At 39.1% G+C, this 21,461-nt stretch overlaps 1 protein-coding gene across 3 annotated transcripts in view; it reads left to right on the top strand.

Moving 5' to 3' along the window:
* The first annotated feature begins 152 nt into the window (after window positions 1–152).
* jvl (javelin-like) overlaps window positions 153–21,461 on the top strand; it is a 59,559-nt gene continuing 38,250 nt past the window's right edge. Inside the window, exon 1 of one of the 3 annotated variants that reach the window (XM_002054072.4) lies at window positions 153–1,154. In XM_002054072.4, the coding sequence (XP_002054108.2) occupies window positions 675–1,154 (480 nt within the window). In that variant the 5' untranslated portion in view covers window positions 153–674. Of the gene's footprint in view, window positions 1,155–4,817; window positions 5,565–21,461 lie in introns of those variants that run through there. The other 2 variants (XR_001450073.3, XM_032440121.2) reach the window with 2 other exon arrangements.

Here is a 21,461-nt window from a genome sequence, read left to right as displayed (position 1 = left end):
TGATATGGAAATCCAATTTCGACCAGCTGTTGGTATTTTTTCAAATATTTTGGTATTTCAATAAAAACAAGGTTATTTTCAGTGTTACATTTTTATTAGCAACTGGGTTGCCAGACTGGTTTACACTATTGGTACATTTAATAAGCTGATATAGCAGATATTGCCACTTGTGAAGTTCGGCCACACTCAACTGTCTGCAAATTTAAACAAAAAAAAAAGGAAATTAGCGAGCAAACTTTACATGAATAAATCAATTCGGTTAATTTTTGAACAAACGGAACGCGTCAGTTTTGCACGTTTCAAAGCGACAACACGTTTCGTATATAATCAATTTAAGTAACACGGCTGCGGCTACAGTTTTTTTACAGTTGTTGTTGCTGCCGATTTGCGAAGCGACAAAGTGCTCGTGTGTGTGTATGTGCGTCTGTTTGTGCATATATATATATATGTGTGTGAGTGTGTGTGTGAAGATAATTTAGTTAGAGGTCATTTCTATGCGTAAGCATTTGCAACATGCGGCAGCCAGTTGTTGATAGTGGGACCGTCGTCTTAAAAAATAACACGCGCCGCCATAACAAAGGACGCTCGCAGCTGTACGCCCACGTCCACGTCCACGCCCACTGCAAAGCGCGCAGCAGCAGCACCGCCAGCTTTGTTTTATAGTACGCGCAGCCATGCCAACGACAACAGCAATAATAGCTAAAGCAGCAACAAAATCCACAACTGAAGAAGAAGAAGAAAATTGCGATACGCTAATGGCGTCCGCAACAACCACAACAACAACAACAACAAAAGAAGAACAGACACCACCAGCGTCAGCGTCGGCGTCGGCGTCAGCGTCAGCGTTAGCATCACTGCCGCAGGCAGCTCCTGATGCAACGCTAACTGCAGCTGCGCGGTCAACGCCAACGCCCACGCTGCTTCCTCTGCTGGCCTCGGCAGCCGCTTGCAATAAACAGTTGCTATTCTGCCGGCGTTTTAAGGATGCGTCCGCTGGCGGCGTCGACGGCGCTGGCTTTTTACGTAACTTCAACTCGTTGCCGCTGTTTGTCTACGCAACGTCGCCGTCGACGCACGCCAGTTCTGCGGATGGCGTCGGCGTTGCCAAGGAAGCAGCAGCCGCTGCAGCAGCTGCGTCGGCGTTCAGTCAAAAGGTAAGCTAAGCTTTCATTTTCTCTCTTCGACTCGCTGCGCTCTCTTCCCTTTTAGTCTTGCTCTTTGTTCTTGAATTGCATAATTGAGCATTTCCGTTGCTTTTAAGGGGTTGGCGGCGGCCAGAGTAATGCGGTGCGGTTGAGGGGAGGTAGGTTGGTGCAGCCATTGATCGTGCCGTATCTGCTTCTTTATTTCTTTTTGTTTTTAATTTATTATTATCTGTTTTATGCTGTGCGTTCTGCTTGGCTGGCGTTGCGTCTCTGCACTTGTCGGTCGCGCCCGCTCACCCACGCTTCCCCAACCCCAACCCCAACCGCACCTTCTGCGTCGGCTGCGTTTGCGCGGAAATTACTGTTCTTGTTGTTGTTTTACGATATTTAACCGCTGCAACGGCAACAGTTCAGATCGCGCCATTTTATGTATAATATAATTCGTGGCCAGCAAAAAAATGCGTTATTAATGTTAAAAACAAAAATAGTTTTCTTTGTTTTAGTATTTTGTATACCCTGTACCCATTGAGATTGTTTAACTCCCCCCTTTTTCACGACATTGCTAAATATAGGGTATGCCTCTAAGTCTACAGAGAGGTAGACGCCACAATTAAGTTACAAATATTCGCACGGTACTCGCAAGTGTGTTTGACATTGTGTGTGTGCTGGGTACAGGGTATTTGCCAGTCGAACGCTCGACTTGTTGTCATTATTGCTGTGGTGGTGATCGCTCAAACGTGTCGAGCCGTCGTCATTAATGAACCCCACAGCAGTCTCAGCCTGAGCGTAACTGTGCTTTTGTCTCGTGTGTGTGAGGGTGTGCGGGGGTCTGCGGCGGTCTGCGGGGGTGTCCGTGCAATATGCTATGAATATGCTGTCTACAGGTGCAGCCATTGACTGGGGTTCGTGCTTGCTCTCCTTTTGTTTTTGATTGCGGTTCATTCTCTCTCTCACTCTCACTATCTCTCTCTCTCTCTTTCTCGCTCTCTTTCCATATGCGCTTCACTTATGCTGTGCTTGTTGCTGTTATTATTATTATTGTTGTTGTTGTTGTCGTTGTTGTTGTTGTTGCTGCAGCTCAGTGACTTGTGACGTGCGCGCGCTGCTGCTCATAAGCTTCATTAACAGAATACACCGCAAAGGCTTTGCCAATCGGCAGCCATTTTGTTTTATGCGCTCTCACTGCGTCTTGCATACAGTTAACCGAAATTCGTCGAGCTTTCTGTGATCGCACACATTTCCTCCTTATTTTTTTGTTTTTTTTTTTTTATCACTTTCTACGGCAAAACAAGCTGTGCCCTAATTGGATGCGACGTGTGGGCAAATGGCTCTCAAGTCTCAAGTCGCTCTCTCTCTCTCTCTTTGTCTTACTCTAACACGCCCTCGTAATGCAATTACCTAGCATTTTGTCCCCTTTGCAGGCCGTTGTTTATATTTCAAATTTAAATCAATTTTGTTTCTGATTGCAATTTAAGTAGCTACAAGCGTTCGCTGTCGCCCAACCCTTGTCACAAATCACATTTTTTCCAACTATTGTTTATGTTCATTGCAAACATATGTGTAGTGTGTGTGTGCGTGTGTGTGTGTGTGTCGTCTTCTCAAATTTTCATTGTGCATTCGAAATGAATCTGATTCAAAATGAATTTTTATGGCTCATGTTGTGTGAGCTATCAATTGCTGTGGGCACTTTTTTCTTACAGCTGTGTGTATACATATACACTCAGAGAAAAATCTAGAAAATTGCGCTCAAATACCGTAAATAAATAATAAATAAATAAAGAAACTGATGAGACCAAGAATTAAATCTTCATATTCTTTTGTTTTTTTTTTTTTATATAAATAACTTACATTCATTTTTTCTGAGTGTATGTTATGTGGATCATTTGATATGCCTGCACATAACGGCGGCTGCGCCCTGGGCGGGCTCCACCCCTTTCCCACGCATGTTCAACTATTTTGTTTACATTTTTTACGATCAATATTTGTATTTGAAATGCCAAGAGATGTTTTCTGATCTGATTGTAAACGGCTATTGACCTGCAAGTACTGCATAAATTGCCATGTTAAGGAAATACTTGTTGTGAACTGGGCGTAAATTAAACTATATACTTGTATTCTTTTTGAAAAATTCAATAACACGTATTCTTTTTTGTTTTTTTCTATCTTCTCTTAGAGAGAAGCTCTTAAAGCTTCGTTGTTAACTTGGCGGTCGCTTAAAAAGCTCTGGAAAAGTATTAAAGCTGCTAAAGTTCATTTGAAGCTTTCGCTTCACCCTGAAAGTATTTGGCATTAGCTTTTAAAGCTCAAGAAGCTGTTTTTATCTCAGATTTCTGCTGCAAAATGTGAACTATTGAACTGCAGATAAGCAGTTGTAGATACACTTTTTTATGTATTTAATATTGTTCTCCTGCTTGAATCCTGTTGCTGTAGTTTGTTTATTTTCTAATTTAATGCCATAAAAGCCTTCGAGTGACTGTTTTACTTATCAATTTTACATAAATATCAAACAAAATGCGTGCCATTAAATGCTTGAAGTGACTACCTGCCCCTTCCCACAGAACTCAACCCCAAGCCCGAACCAGGGCCGGTACACGGTCATTGATTAAACGTTCTAGAGCTTTGCTATTGGCAGCGCCAGCGTCGTGATGGCAACGATGCGTTGTTTGTGTTGTGCCCTTCACGTGTCCCACTCGCACAGCTACCGGGCCCCCTGTTTCTCGCTGCCCCTCTCTATCTTTCTCTCTCTCTCTCTCTGTGTGTGTCTTTAGTTGCGTGTAATTAAGCAGCTAGAGATAAGAACCAAGTGGACAGTGGGTCACTTGTGTGTTTGTCTCTCGTGTCGCCTTTTGTCTTCTCTCCGGTCTAGACGAGGCGTCTATTGCGGCATTTGTTTTGCTTTGCTGCACTTGTTGTCGCTTCCATTGGAGTTGCAGTTAAAGCTAATGAGCTAGTTGGTCAGTTTGTTTTGTTCTGTTCTCGTGTGTGAGTGTGTGTGTGTGTGTGTGTGTGTGTGTGTGTGTGTGTGTAGTGCGTTACCCTTTGCCACACTTTGTGGCGTGTTTTCTTTTGATTTCTGAAAAGCTCTTAATTACCTGCTAATTGATAAGCGTGTGCCGCTTAATTGTTTGTGGTCTTTGTTTACCTACAAATTAGATGCATAAACAAATAAAAAGAAATACGTTAGAAATTGAAGCATTACAGTAATATCAGAAAAGATACAAATGCATCTGGCGGATACAAACAACAAGCGGCTGCGTTGTGCTGTTGCAGCTACTGTTAAAGGCTATGATACTCTCTTTGCGGCTTGCTTTCTCTCTCTCTCTCTCTCTGCATTCAGCGCATCGCACTCAATAGACCTTGCAGAACTTCTAGCATAAGCAACTCAAGCGCTAGCGCTCTCCCACTTGCCTCTCTCTCTCTCGCTCCCTGGCTGTTAACTACCATTCGCGCAGCCCGTTATGAGTCATGCTTAGCGCTAGCATTGGCTAGCCCTAGTTCCACTCAACGAAATTTCACTCGCGATCCCTCAGCTGTGTGTGTTAACAGTGAGCGCAAATGTTAACAATACGTGCTAACATGTGAGCACAACAGCCATTTTGAGTATAACAGCGTGTGCTCTGTAAACAACCAATGTATGGAAACAATTTAACAGCTGTTGTTGTTTGTATTGTAAAATTTGCCGTTGAAGCGTGCGGTTCGGTTTGCGCTGCGTGTTCGCGTTACGTTCAGTTCGGATTGCACTAAATGTATCTGTCAGATAGACGCGTCTTTATACTGGGTGCTGATTGTTCTTGTGTGTGTGTGCGAGCCTTAAACAGTTGTTGCTTTTGTTTTTTTTTGCTTCCTTGGGTATTTTTTTTTCGCCCAACTTAGCCACTGAATCATCAGCTTTTGTCGTCGATTTACGTGTCGTTCGTTCGCTTGAATTCGTCGAACTGAAGTCGCGCTTCGATCGTGTTCTGCACAGCCCAGATGCAATAAATTAACCTTTTTACTAAGAATATCACACACGCAGATACAAATATATCTATACAAGTGCGTGTATCTACGCGCGTCAATTCCCATTGACAAAGGCATTTCGCAATTCTGCTTTCAATTTAAATATTGTTAATGTGCATATTATGAAATAACAAACCGCAAAACCGGTCAACATCTATTTGTTAAACAAGAAAAGGTGAAATTTTTTGTGAATTTGTTATGCAAATCGAATGCAAAATATTTGCAAGTGCCGATGTGACTTGTGACCACATCCCTCAGATACAACAAAACATAACATAAGCAACCAAAAAAAAAAAAAAAAAAAAAAAACAAAAAACAGCTCAGCTACGCTCAGCATTCATTTGGATTAATTGAATTTTACTTTGGGTAACTGCCCCCGTCTACTGAGACCCGTTTTAAATGAGATCAACTAGATAAATGGTGCGTATCTTGAACTAAACTTAATCAAACCAAACCAACTCACAATACTCTTCCCTCACACACTCGCTCCCCTTATCTGAGACGCTTACAAATTGACATTTTTCCACGTAGTCTGCAACGCAGCAGCGGAAGTCGAAAGCGTTTCAAAATGATTTCTTGATAAATAGATAAATGAACATCAGAACGTATATGCTTTCTGGGGCTTGTGGGCGCAGTGGAGCTCTGATAATACCTAAGCTGATTCAATTATCATGATAGATATTTTAGGTCTAAGACGTAGACGTTCTAGCTCTTTCACATTTACAGATATCTTTTAATTAATGGGTTTGAGTGTTTATCAAAACTTAGTCACATCTCGAAATAACGAAAAAAAGGTTTCGATTATTTGTTAGGCTACAATTCGATTTAAGTCCGATTCGCTTCACGATTCGCTTGCCAGAGTTGGGAATCGACATCCATCAACTCAGATATTGATTGGAATATTAGTTTGTTGAATTCTCTCTTTTCTCGATTAGGGATATCTTCTAACACATTTTCATAAATGCCAATCTCTTATTGAGACTGGATCTTCATCGATTACATTTAAGTTTATTATGAAATTCTTCAACTGGTTCGCTTAAAGTCTTATTTAGCAAGAACAATTTAGAATAGTTTAAACCATTTAAATAAATGCAAAAAAAAACACTTTTTTGTGAATTTTTTTAATGTCAATGATTAAAAATTATTAAAGTAATGAACATTTTTTTTTATATATATATGAAAATTAACTACAATCTAGAGTTTTAGTATTTACTAATATATAAACCAATAATATAAATAATATGAAATATATAATATTTTGCTAAATGATTTTGGGCTTAAGTCGTCTCAAGGTTCTTGTTTTTGTGTACTTCAATTAGTAAAAATTTATTATTTTTATTATTATTATTATTATTATTATTAATATTATTATTATTATCATTTTTATTATTATCATTTTTATTATTATTATTAATAATAATATTATTATTATTATTATTATTATTATTATTATCATTTCAATTATTATTGTTGTTGTTATTATTATTATCAGCTATTATTTTGTTAGTTTAAATGTATTAAAAATAAACTTAGTTCGCTTTTAAATGTTATATCCTAACGCTTTATATTCTATATTTCCGTGTATGATAATTTGTGGCTGATTTCAGTTCATTCACCTTTTACATATATTTGTGTACTCGTGTGTGTGTGTGTGTTTGTATCCACATCCCGCATTGCAGGTAACCTAACCCAAGGTAACCCCTCGCAACCCTGGCAGTTGCTGCATTTGGCGCCATTCTCTGAAATAACTCGTTGCATTTTAGTTAATTACACACTGAGAAGAGCTTTGCAACAATTTTAAATGTCTGCACGTTGACATGCAAAACCCCATTAAATGACCAAGGCGACTAAATAACTGCCCCCCCCGTTACTCCTTCTGCTCGTCTCGCCCCACCGCTCCCCCCTCTGGTTGGCTGGCATTGGCCTCGCATTGTTTATCTTGTTAATTAAGCAACAACTAACTACTGTTTAATTTTTAATTGTTACTTAAACATAATTTGTGTGTCGTTCGCTTCGTTTTCTGCGTTTTGCTTGGTCATTTAGTCCAGAGTCTGTTATTAGCTTTTTTTCCACTAGAGCGTGCTCTCTATACTCGACACTTCACTCACTCACACACACACACACACACGCACACGCACACGCACACGTGCATGCCTGCATGCTCTCTACATACTAGCTCTCTCCCACTCTCTCTCTCTCTTCTTTGTGCTCTGTTCTTGTTTGTCATTTTGTTCTCCATTTGGATTGATTATGCACGCTCTTAACTCGCTGCATGTCAATTTCCATGCGGGTCTCGCATTTCGAAAGCGAACAACGACCCCCTCACCTCACCCCCCCTAACTTAAACCCTCTCTGCAAGCTGTTACATGGCAATTAATGTATAAAATATATACGAATAGGAGCATGAGCTGTACTCGCTCTCTTTATCTGCTGTGTGTGTGTGTGCGTGTGTGTGTGTCTTTGCTTTGTCTGACTTTTGCACTGCTCCGTTGGCATTTTTAATTGTTATTTTTTCGCTCCCCTTTATTTTTTTCTTTATCTCGCTTCTTCTTTTTCGATTGTTTTTTAATTCAGCAATTTGGTTGACCATTTTTTTCTTTGGTTTAGCTCTTTAACTTTTCTGGCCCCAATTCAAGCGTTGTCTACATGTTTGTCTACACCCTTAAACTGGCTTCCCTTTTAATGGGTATATTAGCTAATTAGGCAATGCAACTAAACTAAACTGTGTACCTTTCCATTTTGCTCTTTAACTTTTGTTTTCTTCGTTTGCTAATTGCCTAAAAATTAACTGAAAGCAAAATTGAGAGCATAACTAATGGAAAATCTGTGTACCTTACAGATATGAATTTGTTTGTGAGTGTGCGTGTAATGCGTGAATAGACAGGGGAAAGGTGTGCAGGCAGGTGGCGTGTGTTAAGGGAGTTCGTTTTACAAATACCTTAGTTTTATCATGATTCGTATAGAAAATTAGCTAGGCAAAAGTAAGGGAATTTATTATAGCATATTTCTAATGTAAAGCATTTTATACAATTTGTTTAATAAATGCATACTTAATTATAGTTTTATCGCGACTCATATAATATATGGATATAGATAGAAATAGAGATATTTTAGCTTATCAGACTTCATATATTAAATTGAGATTAAATATCGTTATGAGCTTGCTTAAAATAAGGAAATTCATTTAAGTGTATTTCAAATGTTAAATATTTTATAAAATGCAATAATACAATACAATATATTTTTTATATTTTTATCATTATTAAGATTAAATTAAACAATAAATGCCTATTTTATTATAGTTTTCTGATGACTCATATAAAAAATAGAGTTTAAATATCTCTATTTATTTATTTACTTTTTTTTAATATTTATTTTTGCAAGTTTTGTTATGGTTTCCAATCAACTTGATTCGTGCTGCGCGCATTTGTTTTCATTTGACCATAATAATTTTTATTTACAAAAAGATTTCAGCTATTTGTACGTAGGATCAGCTGTTTTTGGTCTGTTTTGCTGCGCTCTGATTCATGCATTTTGCACCAATCAAATTATAATACGAGCTTCATTTTGTTTAGTTTTTTTCGCGTTAATCTAATCTACATGCGAACTGTTTCGACAGCTGCCCGGGCTGAGGAAATATTCAAAATACACGCGAATATTTACACGTATTTGAGTATATATATTGCTCTTTCAGCTCGTCCAAATTGAGCTTTAACCTTGACGTCAAACAAAAAATACAGAAATTGTTTGCGTTGGAGTGGTTACAGCGTCAGTTTACACTGTGCAACACGAGAGCAGATATATTATTATTTCTTATTCTTAGCTGCAATTTCCTGTTTACGCAGAATTCATATGTATATGAAAAACTCTGATGCAATCTTGAGACTCGAGACTTGATAAATTGCTTTTTCTTACCAAAAATCAATGTTTTTACTGAGTGAGCAGAACGCTTGAGTCAGTTTTGCTGGCATTAAAACGTTTGCGAATGCGACACAAAGCAGAATTGGAAAATGTCATGTTCTTGTAAGCGTAGCTGAGTAAAAAAGATTTGAGATTGGAAACAACTTATGCTCTCATGAGCGTAGTTAAATGAAAGAGATTTAAGAGAAACCTCCCATTTGTCGTCTATTTAGCATAGAATTGATCAAAGACTTTTGTGTATTTTGCTATTTATGCAATTTCGAATGAAAAAGTGTACCAAATTTAAAATAATTTATCTACAATATCAAAGTATTCAACGAACCAGCCAAACTGTTGTTGACTAGTGTACTTATTGTTCTGGCTTTTTATTATTGTTGTTGTTGTTGTTGTTATCTCGAGTTTAAGTTGTGAAATTTCACACATTTGCAACGCAGCTTTAGGCCCCGCCAGGGCTCAACTTTTTGTGTCCCTCCACCGCGCCGCTTGTGAACTGGCACAGTTGGCAAATATACTGCACATTTAATGTGATTAACTTAATTTATTTTTGTTTATTTGCAAATTTTTATGTGTGTTTTTTCCTTTTTTTTTATTATTATTATTATAATTTCAATTGTCATGTGATTTTTCGTATATTTTTATCACTTAACTTTTGCATGTTGTTGTTGCTGTTGTTGTTTCCGCTGCGTTGTTCTACTTTCTATTGGCGCGTGGGTAGCTCGAAGAGTTAGCACACAAATGACCATAATTTTGTAACAATTTCATTTAGAGCATAATTGCCATAACTAAGCCCCAAATCATAATCAAAGCACACGCGCACGAGCCATCAATTGCCAATTGGCAATTGCCAGTGGCCAAGTCGGGGCATAAATTGCGCTATAAAGCGCACAATTAAAGTTGCAGTCCGTCAACAACGACGACAACAACAGCAACAACGGCGACAGCAACTCGGCAAATTGGCAACACTTTCCAATTGAAAACGACTAGTAAAAGTGCTCCAGTCGCGTAAAAAGCGACTTGAAGATACTCCGCACCAATTTTGATAGACAACAGGACTGCAAATATGACTTGTATTCGTCTTTTGTCTTTACGTTACATCTTAAGTTGCATTTCGCATTATTTTCTACTTTAGCTTGTCTATCTCTTAAGTTCGATTCATCTGCGCCTGCAGTATATTGTTTTTTTTTTTTTTTTGTACTGGAGTATACACACACTAAATACATATAAACACACCCATTCATACACATCCAGATACTTACGTACATAAACACAAACCATACGCATACAAAAAGTTAGCTTGATTGGCAACTCAATAAGTTAATGTAACATTTCTAATCAAAGCTAGAAAAACTGCAGGCATTACTTAAATTAATGAGAATCGCATAGAAGGGCAAAATATTTCCCATGCTAAAAGAAACATGCAATGTAATTATTTGACTCTTAACTCATTTATGATACTCATTTTATGATATTATATGGCATATGTATACATCCCATGCGTTACTTGACACCCGCTGCAACCAATTCCGTATTTACAGGGTATACACAAACTAGTTAAAGCCGTCCTGGCAATTCAGCACACTCAGCTCAGTCGATTGTAATCGCGATCATTTGATGATTTTGCAATAATTCGCCAGAGCAAAATTTTGGCTGGATGAGCGGGTTATTATGGCGAAAGGCCTTCTCGTCTTGCCAGCAACCCCTCCCTGGCTTTCTCTCCAGCATGTGCTTGAATTCGCCGCGCTGCTCTTCGCACTAGCTTGCGGCGAATTTGTCAAATGTGTTTGGTGCTCTGCACGCGCGGAATGCGGAAATATTGTTTGCTGTTTGTTTGTCTATTGCCTTCTTCTTCTTGTTGCTGCTGTTGTCGCTTCTACTGTTGTTGTTGCCGCTTTTTGTTTTCTTTCATTTTTGCTGCCTTCTGTTTTGTCTCTTCTTCGCAGCTCGTAGATGCGTCGGCATTTTCTTTGGTGAATGACATTAAAGTTTTAAATTTAACTGCAAGACTGCAGTCTACATTTGCCACCGGCCACTACCCCCACCCTTGCCCCCTCTGCTAAATAAAAGCCCCCTTTAGTGGCACTTAACCCTTGTGTGCACAATTGAACTTTAGCAAGTGCGTTGAATTGTATGCAAAAGTCGCGCCCTACTTTTTGGTCTTGCTTCAAAGACAGTCAATACTCAATATGATGAGCTGTGCGTTTTTCTGTTGTACATTTTTGTGCTACTGTATTATGTTTCTCGTATGGAGTGCTTACTGTGGCCAGCTGCTGTACTTTTTCATCAACTGCTCAATTGCCACCCACTTGAGTGTTAAAAATGCGCATACGCCGCATGGTACCGGAAAAGTTGAATTGCATTTGCCGCCATTTCATTTGCCACAGGCGAGCTGCGTTTCGGCGATCGCGTGCCGTATCACCGACAGCTGCAACGCCAACAGCGAGCAGCATGCAACATGCAGCAGCAGCAACACACCAGGCAGCGGACTGTCACAGTTTAAATACCCTTTTCCAGATACGCTTGAGGAAAAGCAAAGTAAAAGTAGATTTCAAGAGTAGATTTAAAATGCATAAAGCGTATCTACTGTTCGTCTTGTGCTTTTTATATTTATTTTAACTTGCCAAAATCGTCTTTGATTTGTCGATTCGTGCAAATGTCAAAAGTGTGACAGAGATTTTAATGACGTATTGCACTGTGACATGATTCCAGTCAAGATAGTCAGTCACATGGTAGTTGACCCACTTGCCAAGTGCTCGGTTCTCCTCTTGTGGTTCATCATTAACATCAACAATTGTCTGCATCTACCAGTTTTGCCCTTTTGCTGCACTTCAATTCGGTTCAGCACGCTTTTAGCTACTTTTTATACACTGTTAACGTTGACTTTAATGAAACGGGTATATAAGGTACTTGTGCATCTGAAGCTGAAGACTCCAAACTGTTTGCAGCACTTGCTCGGAACTTAAGATTGTCAGAAATTAGTTTTTGATTTGAGACCAATAATAAGTCGAATATATATTTTGTTGAATTACAGATTTGCAAATATATACAGATAAATATTTACATATATATCGATAGTCGTAAGGCCAAAATCCTTGCTGCCACACCCACATTGGCTACAGCTATTGCAACTGGAAACAGAGTATGGCTGCGTCTGTATCTCACATTTCTAACGTTGAGACTTGTTTGGTTCTTGCTTTTTCCATGAGTTAACATCCTCAATTCTTGTGTATTTGTTGCATGGGCACGATTTGCGTCCATATTTAGCTTTAAACTTGAAAATTTGTTGTAGTTTTTGTTGTTGTCGTTGTTGTTGTTGGAAGCGTTCTACAGGTTTTCCACCAACCTGCTGTGCTACGTGGGAAGTTTGAAAATGATTTGCCCCATGTGCAGAGAGGAAATGTTTGTTGCCTTGAAAAGTGCAACAAGTCGTTGTCGCTGTTGTCGTAGTTGTTGTTTGCTTGATTGATTGATTGTTGGACTGAAGCTGCAATTCGGCAATTAAGTTGCTGCATTAAGGAAACAGCGTTTATACATAGCTGATGGATACACATTTACAGCACACAACAACAAATATCTACAAATTTGTGTGCTCAACACTTGTCGACATGCGCCACATATCTGTATCTATGTATCTACATAACATAGCCTGTGTTGGCCAACTTAAGCGCGTTCAGAAAACAAGCAACAAATAATAAGAAAAAGAAAACCACCTTGCGCACAGTTAGTCATTCATGGCACACAGATACACACTCACACACACACACACACACACACACACACACAGCAGATACGGATATCTGGCCAGCAGACAACAGTTAACCAACACAACTGCCAAATGTTAACCCAAATGTGCTGCCAAGTGAGTTACGTGCCAAGGGGGGGTGTAAATGGTGCCCATCGGCTTGATGGGAAGTGGGCGGTGGGGGGGGGGGGCGTAGAGGGGCCATCTACAAGTGATTGGCGCGCCTGCGCGCAGCGCGTTGCCAACTGATTTGTTGCGCATTGATTGAAGGGTAAATTACGGGTTGCCACATGCGATTCGATGCGTTGCCGTTGGCTTTTCTCTTTGCTTAGCAAATATGTGTATCTACAAGATACACAGATACATTTACAGATACAGATACAGTTACGTTTACACTGCTATTTTGCTACTTTATTTCTATTTACTTGTAGAATTTTTCGTGCAAAAATAAATATTTGTCAGATTTTCGCAACCGTCTGTAAATTGCGTCAGCTGCGCGTTTTGGTTTGGTTTTGACGTATGTTTTTTGTTGTTTTTTTTTTTTTTTTTGCTTTGTTTCCATGTTTGGGCTTACCCCTAAGCAAATAGCTTTGCGTTTGCGTGTGCGTGTGCGTGTGTATCTGTGTCAAGCTGTGCGTATGTGTGTGCGTCTCTATAACTGCATACTAAATTCGATTTCAATGCTGACAGTGCGCTGTCACGTAATTAAAGGCACATAAGCATATGAATTGCTATTATTTTATATTTTATTTTTGGAATAGTTTCAGCATACGCCTTGGCATTTGGAGAGCTCCGAAAATAGTTTGAACCCAAAGTAACCGGCAACACAAAAAGTCAGCTATGACGCACTTGTTGTCCTAATAGAACAGGTTCAGAGAGCTGCGTCGAGTGGCAATCAAATTCACAGCTCAGCTGTTAATTTGAGCTCGTGATATTCTGATGAGGACTTAAGTGGCATTCATTTGCACGTTTTCTTCGTATCAAACGGAGTTTATAGAGCAGCTTTTTATTGCAGTTCCATTTCAATGTTTTTTAAACAAGCACGTTTTACCTTATAATAATAAGTTGAACTTATAACTGTAAAAAGCTCGTCTGATTTCTGCTTTAAGATAAATTTCTGGTTAGGTTTTTAACTTTAAATTAATATATTATAATTTTGTGCAATAGATAGATCAAGTTCTTCCATAAAAGCATTGACTGGATTGAGACATTTACGTTGCGTGACATTTGGACTTTTTACTTATTTGGGAACTTTGATTCATATTCGGGTTATATATAGTTTGTATAAAAAATATAATATTATTGATAGACCTACATAGGGCTCAACTATTTGTGATACTCTTTGATGAGCCTTATACAGCGACTCTCATAGGCTTAGTTACTCGTTACTCGTTAGTTCTTTTCATCACTCGTTAGTTCTAAATGTAGCTGCTTAAATGTTGCTAGTGATTTCATAACTCGCTACTCGTTAAATGTTTTCGCCATTCGTTACTTTTTTTTATAATTCTTTGAATATTCAAGATAATTTAGAATCCAATTTATATTAAAGGCTTTTTGTTAGCTTTAAGGTATTATTCTCGCTGCCGCTCACTCGTTACTCGTTAGACTGTTTCGCAACTCGTTAGTTTTCTTTGCTAATGCCTTGAAAATTATTGAAATATGGTTGAAGATCATATTATTCATACAAAAATATACTCTCCCAGGGCCTTGATTACATACATATATCTAATGACATAGGTCAGGAGTGGTTTAAGCATCTTATACAAGAACAGAAGTCGTCTGACTCACTTTTTTGTTCTTCTCTTTTTACGACAAACAAACGACAAAGCAAACTGTGAACATTTCCTTTTTAATTAATAAGTATCTAGCTCGCAAGCTCGTTTGTTTGGTATCTCATTTCAAGCCTTTGGCGGTCGGTGCCAATAAAAAGCAAAAACTTTATGGCGCTCCATCATAAGATACTAAAATGCGAGTACAACAACAAAAAAAAAAAAAAAAAAAAAAAAAAAAAAACCAAAAAAGTAAATGAAACAAAGACAACGACGCGGATATGATGACCTCATTTGGCCTAATGTTGCGGCCGGGCCAAAACAGCGCCAGCTAATTGAAGAGAACCAAGTTAAGCCAGGTCTCTGTCGCTGGGTTCGATGTTCTGTGTTCTTGATGCTGACTCCTCAGATCCACTCTGATTGCCTTTAATAAGCTCGTTAAAAGAATTAAAGCACATGCACACTTCACAAAAATCGGTTGTGTTATAAGTTTTTGCCAACACATTTGCTTATTTCGCCAATTGGTGGCTAAGTGTTTTTTTTTTCTTATTTCTATTTTTAAATAATTGTTGCAATCAAATATAATTATAAATGCTGCGAAATTGTCCATTTGTGTTTCCAAAAGCAATTGCATAAAAAATCACACACACTTACACTCACAAAAAGAGCTCAATTATTGTTGCAGCTTGCAACAGAAAGAAATCTTCATATCTGCAGCGTCGCTCGATGCGGTAACATGCCTCAATTTCGGTTTGCCGAACATTATTATTATTATGTGTATTTCGCATTTTTCGCTCATTTGTTTTTGTTTTTTGTTGGCCGCACAGCAAAAAACAAAACAGCGGCAACAATTGATCATTTTCTGTGTGCCCAGAAAATGAAACGTTCGAATATTGTGTTGAAAACACAAGTGGAAAATGCTAGAAAAAAAAAACGATCGCAATTTGAATACCCTTCAAAGTCGAGCAGAGAGCTCTCTTATGTTGGCTTAAAGCTTAAGGACTTTTTATATTTTTATTATTTATTTATCCAGTAAAAAATATATTGAACTAATTTGTTGTTGTAAATTAACTTAGCATGTTTTTGATTGTTTTTACTTTATTTACAATTTATTTTTTAATTGAGTAGCAAGGTTTTTAGTCAGGCTTAAAATGTTTGACGTATAATCTTTGAAAACGTTTAAAAAAGGGTATACAGGGTAAATATATGCTGTGGACAAGAGGAGGCATCTTCGACCCTATAAAGTGCATTAGTTCTTCATTCGCATCAACAGCCGAGTTGTTTTAGCTAAAGATTTTAAAAGGTGTCCCCTATAACATAGAACGTATTTATTTCCGTTAATAGATGGCATCAATTTTTATGTTTTTTTTTTTATTCTCAGAGATTATCTTCAATTGTAAGCCGCATTTTAGATAGCTGTAGCCTTGGTATTTACACAAATTTGAAAACCCTGAACACTCCCGTTTACTTTTTAATAGAACAACATTCGTATTATTCTGCAATAATGATGTTGAAATTTTCGTAATAAAAACAGCAGGCGATATAAGAAAACTTGAAGAACTTTTGACTGTTAAACTTGGAGTTTAAGATTATAAGATAAGAGGTCTGTAGATCTGTATTGTAATTGTCATTTATGGAAATTAGTTTGTTATGTCTTGTCAATATGCTTGCATCTATTCCCATTTACTGTGAGTCGTTGTGGTGGCTTATTTGATGTCGACTGCAATCAGCATCACAAACTAACCTTTCCTCAGTAAGGGCATGAGAGAGACAAGCAACTGTAAACAAGTCTGCAGTCTCCAACTGCAATCGGGCCAATTGTGCACTGTGCTAGATGCAGTGCAGCGCCCCCAACTCCCCAATCCGCCAGTGCATTGTCTGACACGCTGACTGGTTGAATGCTTAAAAACCCATCATCAATGGACGCTGCGGCGTCTCGACTAACTGTAATGTCGTCAGCGTTGCCTGGCCGACTGCGGACTGCCAACTGCCAACTGCCGACTGCCGACTGCCGACTGCTGGCAGTGGCCCGTTGACTGGCTGACGACGCCATTATGAAATTGCCAGGCCAGTGGGAGAAGGTGGGAGGTAAGCGAAAGGAAGCTGTTAAAAGAAAAAAAAAAATAACACAAATGCAAAGTTTGTTTTGCTTGTCCCAAAGACTTTTCACCTGCCATGCAAATAGAAGTCACCCACAAGCTGCACACCCACTTGGCCCCTGGCCCCAAGTCTGACTGCTTGCAACAGCAAGCCAGCAGCTGTCTGTGGATTGGAGGGCAATCCTCGTCCAGCAGCTGTTGCCACCAGTGTTGAATGTTTGCACTTTCGGCTTGAGCTTGAGGCTTGGTTGACGCGTTGCTTGGATTTCAATTTGGTTTTGTTTTTGTATTTTTTTTTGTGTGTTTTCGACTTTGTTTTTCAATTTTGGGTGCGCGCAATTATTGTGAAATTAAGATGTTTGTCGGCGTAGTTGTTCTTTGTTTGCGCTTTGTGGCAACGATAAAAGCAATGGAAAAATCAACAATTCGAGTATCTGTTGCTGTGGACACATGCGATTAACTTTCTATGGCTCGCCATTGTTGGTTTAGTGCACACAATTTGATATTCTGTGTGTGTGAATTATTTGCCATGATAAGATATGACTTTGAGCTAATTATGGCTAGAAATTTTCAAGTTTTCAACAGCGGCTGACACACAAAAATGAAAAATTAAAAAAAAAAAAAAAAAAAAAAAAATAGTAAAATAGAAAAAAACGCCACATGAGGCTGTCACTTTTTCCAAGCCAGCCGCACGCCAAGAAAAATCTGTAACAAATGCGCAGCTGCCGCGGCTGTAGAACAAACTTTCACCCGAAAAAGCGACAGCAGCAACAGCAACAAGCGCAACGGGCCACATGTGTTGCAACTGTTTTATGGCTTGAAATTCACACTCTTAATTGCCAAGCTGAGACCTAAAAGTGCCGCAGTCACAATTTAAGCTGCACGCTGCGTGCGCGTATCTTATAGATACACGTACTGGCAACTGCATGTGTGCACTGTTTAACTGCCAGACTGAAGCGTAACGCCGCCACTGAGCTGCCCATCTGCTGCCTTCTTTACGCATCTCTAGGCATACTCGCACTCAAACTACTCATAGAACGTTTATCTCAGACCTGGCCGAGAGACAAACAATGAAAGAGAAAATTAATAACCCGATTGCAGTTGCATTGAGGCCTGCAGCTTAATTAGGCACATTAGCAGCACATCAACGCAATCTTGTTGGCTTGTTTAAATGGCAGCTCTGGCAACCAATGCAACGTTAAGTGCACTTAAGGCTGGCTATAATAGTTATGTATAGCTATCGTATAGGATCTCAATTGGCGCCTGATTTGTGGGATTTCGATGCTGCTCGCAAGGTTCCTTAGAAAACGCAGCTGCTTTAACGACGTGCAGCTATTATCATTCGACTCTTTAATTTACCACACATAAAGGTGAGGAGTAAGTTTTCTTGATAGTGTATATTTGAGATTTATAGCTAACTGCGAAACCAGCTTGACAGGCTGTGGCGACTAGAAGAAAAAGATACTTGTGCCCACATAATTAAGAGTTTATTGTTTTTGGTTTTAGGATTGGGTGAAGCAGCAATGCTTACTGTGAGCTATAAGATCTATTTTACATAATTTTCAATACAAGCTGATGACAATTTTCCCGGCAGTGATTTTATTTTGTCTTCTAACTACTTTGACACATCTGTTTATTGCCCCATGCACCCATCATAATAATATTATTCAATCAGTTTAGTCATAACTCTCCTTACGACAGCTATGCCCTACCCATTAGCTGAAGCGCAGCCTAACCTAACTTTTTGCACACGTACGCAACACACGAACGCAGGCACTTTGGAAGATCAAAGCGGAGCGTAGTTGAGCACACCAATACAAGCACAATCAGCAATACAAATGCAAATTTACACAACTGAGCGTTGATAATAAACAAGCTTTTACTTGGGCTGCAATCATTTGTGAACTATTTACGTTCGTAGCGTAATTTTGAAAGTTGCTTTGATAGCATGAAACGCAAGGCATTGTTAATTTAACGCTTGATTATAGTATTCAGATGACTGTCAATAGTCTTTTTTTATTATTTATTATTATATTTTTGCTTAGCGCTTTTTCCCCTTCTCAAGCATTCACAGCTGGAAGTGCGTGCATAAAGTGGTTTTAGGTTTCGCGGTCGCATTCGCAATTGGAGCTGCAACAATAAGTACAACACCCACTTGCGGTTGTCAACAGCACATCCAGCACATGCAGAACACAGATACACATAACGAGGGAGAGAGAGAGAGAGAGAGAGTGAGGGGGGGGGGGAGACCAGAGAGAGTGGTGCAAGATAATTCTCTAGCTCTTACGATTATGTAGAGAACCGCTCGAGAGTGTAAATTGTGTTAAGTTCTTTTTGGCTTTCTCAACTGTCGCTCGGCAGCTGGCTTTCTATTTTTCCCCACTGTGCTTGTTGTTGCTGCTGTTGCTGCCTCAGTTCTGGCTAATGACGTTTTGGCCCCGTCTCGTTGCCATTTAGTGCGCCTTGTTGTAGGAGGAAGTCGCCTTTGTCTTGCGCTCTGCAGCTTATTTCATTGCTCTGTTGCTGTCCGGCAGTTTCTTTTACAAATTCTGGAACACCCGAGTTTCTGGAAAAGCAAAATTACACACTCTAATGATAATTAGCGGCATTATTTTCCCATTATTCTTATGAAAGTTTTTCCACATTTAACATTTTGTCGGTGCCGGCCACAGCATTTCAGTTACCGCAATTAAAGCCTCATTTAACTGGGCGTGGGAGTTCAAAAATATAAATAAATAAAAAAAAAGAGAAGCCCAGCCCGCTGTTATTATTATTTTTTTTTTTTTTTATTAACTTTTATATGTAGCAACGTTATCAGACATATCTCTGATAGATGTTTAATCCCGCCTAGCCACAGGTGTGGGCACGCCTAATAAACAACTGACACATGACAAATTGTGCGCCATAGGAAAATGTATTTTATTTTGGCCACAAGCATGAAATTAAATTGCAGAAACTATTTATCTTTACTTTTTTTTTTAATTAAAAACGAACAAAAGCATAACTGATGAGTTTTGTGCTGTTGCTGCCTGGCAATTCAATTAAAATGAATCGTCGGGTATGTTATAAATGAGTTTTAGGCCAGGTTGGCTCAATGGCACATACATTACGCAAATTGTGTGCATTGCGAATCGCGTCCCATTGCATTTGCTCCACTTTGGCTTTGACAGGGCTGGCCAAGATATTTGCGAGTGTTGAGCGCGAGTTGACCAGCTGTGCTTGTCTTGGCCTGGCCTGGCCTCGCCTGGCCTGTCCGATGACTGTCTGCTTGCGCTTTGTTGCTGCTCTGATGAAGACAACAAGCTGAAATCTCAGCCGCAATCCGCAACCCGCAATTGGGCAGGCCAAACCGACTGGGTTGCGCTTCTTCTTCAGCTGCTGTGGCTTACGTGTGACGGCGGCACGCTTCCGACTTTCTCCAGACAAACGCACACACATGCTCACACACACACACACACATACACACACACACACACTAACACGCTCACGTGTCTGTACACATTTGCTTGGCGCGCTATAACAAATTCAGTCTGCTTTCGGCCTGTCTAATGATCCATGCCGTGAGTATCTGAATTTCATATGCAAAACCTCTCCCCCCCCAGCAGCCGCCGGTTGCCAAATTGAAATGTGCACAGCTCATGCCTTTTGTTTTATATGCTCCCCAGTTGGCTATTTGCCCAAATGCTGGCCGTACACGCCAGCCAGGGCTTAAGATGTATTGTTTTTTGTTTCTGCTGTTATTTGGTTTTTGATGTATCTGCTGCCAACTGTTGGCCATGTTTTGCCTGGCCCTGTGTCTGAACTTTAGTCGCTTTTGTTGTCTAAACAAATTGTAATATGTTTATAGCGACATAAACTGTCTGGGTATTATGTCAGGAAATCGGGAAACTGAGACCATGATGTGTATATATGGGCTATTTACAAGGGAAGCCAACATGCAATAGGTGTAATTCTGTGGAAATTGTATACACATAAAAATGTCTATAAACATTATCTTATTTCCTAGGCTTACGGCTCATCAGAAATTTTCTTACTCAATTTTTTCTCGACAAAGTAATTTCAATATATTATAGAACTTCATATTTTATTGATAGAACATTTTAGAAATGTAGCTGAAAGATCCTTATGCAGCATAGAAATTTAATAATTTACATAATTTCACAGAATTTCCATTTTACCTCTCAAAATTCCGCCCATGAGAAAATCGAAAGACAGAGGATTGAGAAATATTTTGATTGTAATAAGTATCAACAAAGACAATGTCTATGCTGTGCAAAAAATTCTTTTGCAAATGTCAAAATAAAGCTTAAATTAGTTTTAAGTGTAGAGTTCAATTAGAGTCTAATTATATGATTGTTTTGCCGCCCATGAAGTCACTTTTTAATGTCACTTCATTTCATTTGAACTTCTACTTAATATGTTTAAATATAACTTACTTATGCAACATTTTTCTCATTTTCTTATTTTGTACCTTTGCAGGTGAGTTCATACTATCAACTAGCTTAACTGCTTCTATTGTTCCTGCATCATAAACATTATGGGTAAGAATCAGAAACATGTCTTTTGGCCAGAACAGCATCAAATTGGGCAACGAGGCGTGGCACGGCACAACCTGGCCTGGCCATGGACATGGACATTGCCAGTGGCTGGCGTGTTTCTGGCCAGTTGGCTCTTGGCTGTTGGTTTTATGATTCAAGCGAATTGTAAAATATGTGCAATTATAATAAATTATATTCGCGTGGATTAACGAGTTAATGACGATGGCGGGGCTGAAACCATAAGAGCGCGT

This window comes from Drosophila virilis, chromosome 2 (genome assembly GCF_030788295.1).
Source record: "Drosophila virilis strain 15010-1051.87 chromosome 2, Dvir_AGI_RSII-ME, whole genome shotgun sequence".
NCBI classification, from domain to species: domain Eukaryota; kingdom Metazoa; phylum Arthropoda; class Insecta; order Diptera; family Drosophilidae; genus Drosophila; species Drosophila virilis.
The sequence above is the reverse complement of the archived record's forward strand: the minus strand, read 5'-3'. Positions and strand labels throughout refer to the sequence as shown.